Consider the following 9,212-nt stretch of genomic DNA (forward strand, 5'->3'; position numbering starts at 1 on the left):
CCTTAAGCAGTAATTTTGTTCCAAGAATAGGAAAGATCTGACGTTAAACATCAAAATCGCGGCAGATGTGAGAATATAATATTTAGACTTACTCAAAATAATCAGTATAGGCATCAGCCAATTCCGATGGCAAGAAATCAATTGTATCAGCTGTAATAAATTCTGATCAGAGCATCACATCAGTCAACACCAGGCAGTACTTGTGAAAAGCAAACAGTGTTTTTATAAGGCTGTATGTCTCTGGTCAAAACCTGCTCTCAGTCACTGGACTCTAGTAATTTTGTTCCAAGAATAGGAAAGATCTGACGTTAAACATCAAAATCGCGGCAGATGTGAGAATACGAGATTGGTTGCTGCTGAGGTAAATAGATGCTCTCGATCTTTCTCTGCTGTATTTTTGCAATGGCTGTAGAAATGGTAGTTAATTCTTGATTTGGGTACGGCACAGACATGTTACAGGTAATAATATGATCAAAAAGTCATGACAACAAATGACTTCCTAAGTCAGTTTAAGTTGAAACGACTTTCACAATTAATTTGATTCAACTTAATTCATGTTTTACGGTTGCTTATTGTCAATGTAGGCTTAGGCTTCTTTTTTTTCTATGAATTTTAATGAATATTCAAATTAATAAAATGAGTTTTATTTATTTTTTGTTACAAAATTTCCATTTATTTATTTTTAACACCGTACCCCCAGCCCCCATTTTTTCTTGGGCTGCAGCACCCCTACTTCCCGCAGTAATGACCGTAACTCCTCCACCCTCACTCCGAACACTGGTGTACCATAGGGCTGTGTGCTGAGCCCAATCCGCTACTCCCTCTTCACCCATGACTGCATACTTGTGCATGGTTTTATATATATATATTAGGTCAGAGGAAATTGCAGAGCTCTGTGTGTGTTAGAGAATAGTTGCATGGAGAAGCATCGACGTCACTGACAACTTAGCCGGGAGACTCGTCTTAATCCACACTAGTCAGGCAGCTGGGTCTATATTTAGACCGGACTTGTCCAAAGAACAGGCTACAGCTGTGCCTCTCAACTGCTGGTTAAACATACATACAACATATACACGAGACGAGAAGAGCAATATATATATATATATATATATATATATAAACATTTCATGTAATGAATACATATAATATTTAGACTTACTCAAAATAATCAGTATAGGCATCAGCCAATTCCGATGGCAAGAAATCAATTGTATCAGCTGTAATAAATTCTGATCAGAGCATCACATCAGTCAACACCAGGCAGTACTTGTGAAAAGCAAACAGTGTTTTTATAAGGCTGTATGTCTCTGGTCAAAACCTGCTCTCAGTCACTGGACTCTAGGATAGGTGACCTGCTTAGTTTTTGTATAAGATCAGATATTTCATACACTCATGGATAGGGATGGGTACCAAGAACTGGTATTTTCTGGACCGGCCACACGAGTGTCAAATGCAATATACTGTATGCAGTAGTGTAATAGTGAACAAATGAGGGCAACACTAGTAATATAATGAAACCTTTACAAACAAAACACGCCATTTACCTCAAGCAATGTGCTGTATTTACTCTGTCTCCGTCGTCTCCCGGCTCCGGCTCCGGCTCCAGCTCCAACTCCCCTGCCTCAAGCGAAGCTAACATTCATTATAAATTAAGAGTGGAAGATGACCCCTGAAAAGACGGCAGAGTTTGTGGTTGCCATTAAAGAAAAAGTGCAGTGTGATCTATCCAAACGCTACCAGGTGTCAAAAAAAAAAAAAGACCACTCATCATAATGACAATTCATACACAGCTGGCTGTTGCCTATAATAAGACTGCCAATACGAGTTAGTCATTAATTAAATAATTAATTTAAAAAAACTTACAGGATGATGAGGATGTGATGGCATTCCCCAAGGAGGCCACGGTCATGGACAAAGGCATTCAAGACAAAGGTGACAAAGAGTGAAGTCTGGGATCGAGTAGTCGAGGTAGCAGTGAAGGAAGGAAGTACTGAATACATATTTTCTTTCATTTGAAAGCACTAGAGGAAGAGGACAAAGAGCTGAAGAAACTCCTCATTCAACAGCAACACACTACACCGACCCTCCATGAGAAGATGAAGAGTGAAGTGTCAGTCTACAGAGTCTTGCCTCCCATCCCCATGTCTGAAGACCCTGTCCTCAGTTGGTGGGATAAGAAAGATACTTTACCTTTTCTCTCACAGCTCTTCACCATCTACCTGTGTCCTCAGGCTTCCTCAACTCCACACAAAAGAGTGTTCTTGACAGCTGGGGACACTTTCTGTAAGGAGAGTGTAACAAAGTTCGTAGATCGGGAAGAAGGAGGCGGGAACCGCCGAACATTTAAACATAATTTAATAACAAAATAAACACAAAACTGAAAATAGCGCGACAGCCCCTCACGGATGACTGCCGCACACAAACAGAACCAAAACAACATAAATAGTCCAGGCCTGGTCCTCTCTTGTCCTTCACTGTTGTTACTCCTCCTTTTATCCTTCCGGAGCTCCTAAGTGGGACTCGAGACCGGTGTGTGGCGCAGGTGTCCCTCATTATCATTCACTCCACCGGCCTCGCTCCATTCCCACGGCTCTCGGCCCGCCCCACTTGTCACAGAGAGATTGCGCCTGCTCCCTGAGAAATATGTTGATTTTCTGAAATAAAAATTGCTAGAGATGCCAGAATTCTCTATTACATTCTGTTGTGCTCCTATGCACATGCTGTTCAAATATGTTGTGCTGTGGCATGCTGAGGAAATCTCTCTCTCTCTCTCTCTCTCTGAAGGACCTTTTTATTTAAAATTTTTTATTTTATTTGTTTATTTTATTTTATATGTTTGCTTAGAGGCATTTGTAAACTGCAGTACTAAAGTTCAGCAGTAATAAAATAACTTTTTCAACATCTTTTCACATCATGTCTTTTTGCAGCAAATTATAGAGTGTAGTATCGATAACAGTATTGATAAGTAGGGTATCGGTATCGATAAAATGTAAACGTTTCCCATCCTTACTCATGGATGGACTTACCAATGGACTTGACTGGGCTTCAATCGAGAATGCGGCCCCACTTTACCTGTTTATGTTCCTTTGATTTGTTCAGTTAAATGCCAGTCAGAAATTATTAACCGCATTTCCACTGTTGGGCAGGTGTGAGCGAGGGCTATAAACGGGCCAGCCAGGGCTAATAGCCTCTGACTGCAAGCTTCAAGACCATAATCAAACAGCATTATTTCAGAAGGACACACTTACTGAATCATGTCTGCTCCGTTTTATCACATGGCCACTTTAAACAGCTCCATTAAGGCTTTTAGCCCAAAAGAGTGCACATTTACAAACAAATATTGATAAAGTGTCATATATTCATGCCTGATTTCTTTACATAGAATGATCATTTCTATTAATTTTCCACTAAATTATGTGATAAATTATGTGCTGCACTGCATTTCCACCTGCATTGTGAACATGTACACAGCATGTGGAAACATATTGTTTGTGTGTTGTTTAAGCAGACTGTGTTTATCTACTGTTGCGCAATGTTATGATGAGTTTGTGCATTATATAGAGTATATATAGTCTATATTGATAGACTGACATGTTATTTGTCTACCTCCAGCGCGATGGGATTTTCTCTGGGTTCTGATCATGATTGGTGGCTTATGCATGTGATGTTTATGAGCACTGCTCTGCCTTCCCTTTCAGATGCAGTCGCTGCAATCCCATAATGCCTTGGAATGAGTGCGGATTATGTGTGTGTCTCTCTCGCAAATTGAGAGTAAAGCCGTAGCTCTTCATATCTCTGCTGCTTGGCTGGGCGCAGAAATGAGCGCGGCAGTGGTGCACAGAGGATTCCTCAGGAAATATGGTAAAGTTTGGCTCTGATTTCCCTCTGCCCTCTTCTTTTTATTTTTGTTTCTTATTTTGTTCCCTGATGTTTTAGTCACATTTGTGTGCTAGTCATTATGCTACTTATTAATTCATCTGAAAATATTTTTTATTCAATTATTTATTTTTCTTGTTGTTGTTGCTTTATTGCTTTGTTCCAGTGTCTATCTAGTAATTTGTTAATTTTATGTTGCACAGATTGTTGGTGACACTGTAAATCGAATATATTTTCATTGAACTTATTTGGTTTTAGTCATGGTAGACTTTGTATACTTTTTACAACTTTCTACTTTTTAAAGGTATTTGAATGGCTTACCTGATGCAAAAGTGGAGACGTGTTCTTGTAGATGATCATGACACGTTGAATGGAGATTAAACGAGTGTGACATTATGATTCACACTGCCGATATTCAGTCCAGAATGTAATGCTACATTTATCATAAAGTCACTAGCTTTGACATTTCACAGCTTTTGTAAAAGACAGTTAGGGTTAGGGTTAGGGTTAGGGTTAGGTTAGGGTTAGGGTTAGGGTTAGGTTAGGGTTAGGGTTAGTTAGGGTTAGGTTAGGTTAGGGTTAGGTTTTGGAAAAGTACAACAGCTCCCCCCAACCTAGCACCCGTCTAGGCAGGTTTGGAATAGGGAGACTGAGGAGAGGTGCACGGGCCCACGCATGTTAGATTATACCACTTAGGCTGTTGATCAACTCCTGTCTGGGTGTAGAATAACTGAAAGAATTTTATTTCAATCAAATAATAGGATGACATCTCTGCTAGCAGACATGTTTATAAAATTGCACATTTATTCAATTGCAGTGATCTACACAACATTACCATCGAAAATGGATACCCATCATTATACTTTAACGTCAGTCCACCTGATGTTTAAATCATCTATCATCTGTTTTTTGCTCTTAATCTGTTGCTTTCACAGCATGAAGTGTGTCAGCTCCACCTGTCCATATTGCTTCTAGCCTCTGTATGTCTCGTATTTAGGTCAAATAATGATGATGATGGGGATGACAATGACAAAATTCATAACGACTTAGTTTAACATAGACTATAATAACAGAGAGCACGTTTACATGCACACTAATACACTGATAACTCACAAAAATCAGCTTACTGAAATAACCTGTTGTCCCGATTTACATGCAAACCGATAACCCAGTAATGCAAGTAAACCGCGTTTACAAGACTTTATTAATAAATCAGTTTATTTCCTGGTAGTGACGTCACAACATAATAATTTCCATATCTAACTCCAAGTATTTCATTTGTTATGTTGGTTGTCATTTTATATAAATCGTTAAAAACTGAAGAAGAACATTGCAATATGTCAGCGGGAAACTTACGGCTCATATAATATCCTCTTATGATGCAGCATTTGATTTGCACCACTTCTATTTCTGCTGCATGAGATGAGAGCACATTTTTATAATTTTATTGGGTCAAGAAAGTGTCTAAGTTTGCAGTATATTTCCTCCTCCCTTACTGCAAAATGTTTGCTCCGTCTGTCTCTGCTTAAATCCGCAGTAAGGATGCGTTCCTGTCACATATCACACATGCGCACTTCAATAAACTGACAGAAAGCAGGTTAATGCATTTACATGCTGGGCGAAAGCCGTTTATGACCTTACTCCGATAAAGGAAAACGGGTTAATGCATTTACATGACCACATGCATTGTCAGTTCATTAAGCATAACTGGGTTAAGAACATGCATGTAAACGCACTCAGTATCAAATCAAATGCACATGTCCCTAATAAAAGCCATGATGAACAGAAACCATAGAAAAAAAAACAATTATATATATATAATTTCCTGTAGCTCAACACCAAGGTCATGGGTTTGATTCCCAAGAAATGCATGACCCAAAAAAAAAAAAAACATATATGCTAACAGTATTTTAAGTATCTCCATGAACCTGATACTTTCAGCCTAAAGTGGAAGAAAATATAATTGTTAGAAGGTTTTGCAGTAACTTTTTCAAAAAATACAATGCAATGAAAACAATTTTAGACACTTTTATTTTTTGTAAATGGGGAAAAATTGTGCACCTCTGTTTTTTCTCTAAGGGGGCTTCATGTTCAAGCAATGGAAGGAAAAGTACCTGGTATTGACGGTGGAAGGAAATCTGATGGTGTGCCGAGATGCAGACTCACCTCCGGACCAGGTGGTGGCGCTGCAGAGTAACTGTGAGTCCATAGTGGAGGGTAAAGAAATCTTGGACTTGCCCCGTTTGCCCTCTGGAGGCCGCAGAGACAGCTGCTTCGCCCTCATCCTGCCCCAAGACAAGTTCCTCCTCCTGCTGTCAGACAGTCCAGATGAATGCACGTGAGTTAATGTCAAACTCAAATCATGCGCATTAGCTATTTATTAGTCATTGTGCCGTCATCCTTTGTGGGCAACACTGTGTGTGCACTTTACGACATCCAGCTGATGGGTGTTGATTTATGTTTAGAGAAATTTCAGCAAATGTTAGTGAATGTTAAAAATTTTAACGTTTTTGTCTCCAACAGTCAATGGCTGAAGTTACTCAGGAAGGTGAAAGAGGTAAGTTCTTACATTTCATTTCCACCAAATATATAGAAAGATACAGTTAGATACAGTTACAAATATACAGTTATTAAAAAGAATGCACATAGAAGCATTTTCATATGTGGTCTTATTATTTTGGACCCCACTTATGCAATATAAATTAATACTTTTATTCAGCAAGAATGCATTAAATTGATCAAAGTGTTTCACAGTTTCCCCAAAAACATTCAGTAGCACAACTGTTTTCAACATTGATAATAATCAGAAATGTTTCTTGAGCAGCAAATCAGCATATTAGAATGATTTCTGAAGGATCATGTGACTGGATTAATGATGCTGAAAATTTTACAATATTCTACAATATATTCTACAATTAATAATTTTACAATATATTCACAGATTACAATATATAGAAAACAGCTATTTTAAATTGTAATAATATTTCAAAATATCACTGTATTTTTTGATCATATAAATGTAAGGGTAATTAAATATAAGAAATAAAAATATCATAATTCCAAAATTTTGTTGACAGTGTTGTGTCCTGATAACATTTAGTTTGACTTTTTTGGGAGGTTTATGTTATGTTTAGTATTTAATTTCTGGTAATTCTTGTCACATACATGAAATGGACATTTCATAAGACTTTACGTGATTTTCTTATTATTATTATTAGTAGTATTATTTCTTTTTGGCACTCCAAAATTTGCAATATTGGCATATTAAGTATATTTTTACAAGGAAAACAACACTGTATTCACTGCAGTTCAAATGCCTTGTATATGGGGCCAAACAGCAGGATTATTCTCGATGAATGTTATGTAATATGTCATGTGGCAGTGCCTTCACTAGTTCCTATATAAATGATAAGTGTTGCAATCTGTCATGAGGGCCAAACCGAACACTTTGCCATCTTTAATCTTTGGAATAGAAAGCCGTTTTCGTGAGCACTCAGTACGCAGTATATTTGCTCATTTCAAGGGCATCCTCTTTCTGCTCAGGGTGTGACTTCACCACTTGCCCTGAAGAGACAGCAGAGCATCACACCATGCATCACGGACAGGGAGCCACTTCCAGACATCTCTAGTGACAAAGACACCTCATCCCCACGAGTCCGCTCCAGAGAAAACTCCTTCAGACACAGAGGTGCGCTCAGTCTTGGGAACCACTTCAGGGACATAATCATGGTGCTTTGGATGTGGTGCTATGGTAATAACATTCACACAGATGTTCCCTCAGGAGCAGCGGTCTTCAATCAGAAGAACTAGCCGTTTGTATTCCCATTCATGTCAATGGCAGTTTACGTAACTGTAACCTCAAAAATGGTTTGATCAACAACAATAATGATAATGAGTTATAATAAGTTCATGTGTCATTTCACTTAAGGCCTGTAATGGTCAAGCATCTGCAGTAGAGCAGCTGTAGGCACAGATGATGTTATGAAGCCACTTCTTGATGATAATGGTATTTATTAAATCATCACTGTCCATGGTTTTGTTTTTTACAAGAGCACACTTGCACAAACAGTCTCCTGTGATGTCTCTCACCCCTTCTCCCGTTCTCTCTCTCTCTCTCTCTCTCTCTCTATGCTGTAATCTGTTAAGCATGTTTAAGCATATTTTTTCTGCTTATTCTTTCTGCTATGTGCAGTATTTAGGTCTCTCTTAAAATGGCGTTTGCCATAAGACTACAGTGAAGTCACAGCAAACCCTAATAAATAATTTAAAACACATATCTTTTCCATAGAAACTATATACAGTATATATAGCAACATGCTTGCTTAGACCTTTGTTGTGATAAACAGTAAAGTGTGTTCAAGCGCTAGCAAAAGACAGTGTAAAGAAATACTCTTTGAGAGAAGCAGTCAATCAGCGGAAGTTAAAAGCAGATCGTAAGCGTATTTATTTCTTGTCTCATTAGTGTTTAGCGCAGTTGTCGTTGCTAGGAAACGCTTGTTTGTTTACTGTGTTGAGACGTGCTGAAGTTGCGTTTGGTCTCGTACTCTATCGCATACTGTGACGACCCTGAGTCTTCTCTGGATCTTATTGGACGGAAAGGGTGTGGCGTAAATCCAAAAATCCTACTGACCTTAATGTGTATCAGTCACTCCTCTCTTCCTTCTCTGCTAATGTCTCCACTGCTAAAAGGACATACTATCATAACAAAATTAACAATTCGTCTAACTCTCGCATGCTCTTTAAAACATTTTCCTCTCTCCTTTGTCCTCCCCCTCTTGCATCAACTCTAATAGCTGACAACTTTGATATTTTTAATTTTATTAATGAAAAACGTGGCAGTGCACAATTTTCTACACCACAATCTGTCAAGCACATCTTACCAGCAAATATACACTCATTCACATCCTTCTCTTCACTCTCTGAGGCAGAAGTCTCCAAACTCATCCTTTCTAATCATCCTACGACTTGTCCACTTGATCCTATTCCATCTCATCTCCTTCAAGCCATTTCTCCTGTAGTTGTACCTGCACTCACTCACATCATTAACACATCCCTTCACACTGGTGTTTTTCCCTCAACATTTAAACAGGCTCGTATAACCCCACTTCTTAAGAAACCCATGTTTGCCTACAAAACCACCACTGGCTCTGCACCCCTTTACCTAAATTCATTACTTCAGACTTATGTGCCCTCTAGAAGCTTGCGTTCTGCAAGTGAACGTTGTTTTATTGTGACATCCCAAAGAAGCACAAAATCACTTTTACTGACTTTTAAATTAAATGTTCCCTCCTGGTGGAATGACCTGCCCAACTCAATCCGAGCAGCTGAGTCCTTAG

At 38.6% G+C, this 9,212-nt stretch overlaps 1 protein-coding gene across 1 annotated transcript in view; it reads left to right on the plus strand.

Moving 5' to 3' along the window:
• Positions 1-3,794: 3,794 nt before the first annotated feature.
• Positions 3,795-9,212, plus strand: part of LOC107720429 (uncharacterized) — a 12,702-nt gene continuing 7,284 nt past the window's right edge. Inside the window, exons 1-4 of the mRNA XM_016528126.1 lie at positions 3,795-3,861; positions 5,956-6,214; positions 6,400-6,433; positions 7,420-7,564. Of these exons, the coding sequence (XP_016383612.1) occupies positions 3,819-3,861; positions 5,956-6,214; positions 6,400-6,433; positions 7,420-7,564 (481 nt within the window). The 5' untranslated portion in view covers positions 3,795-3,818. The remainder of the gene's footprint in view (positions 3,862-5,955; positions 6,215-6,399; positions 6,434-7,419; positions 7,565-9,212) is intronic.

This window comes from Sinocyclocheilus rhinocerous, unplaced genomic scaffold (assembly GCF_001515625.1).
Source record: "Sinocyclocheilus rhinocerous isolate Xijiao unplaced genomic scaffold, SAMN03320098_v1.1 scaffold601, whole genome shotgun sequence".
NCBI lineage: Eukaryota > Metazoa > Chordata > Actinopteri > Cypriniformes > Cyprinidae > Sinocyclocheilus > Sinocyclocheilus rhinocerous.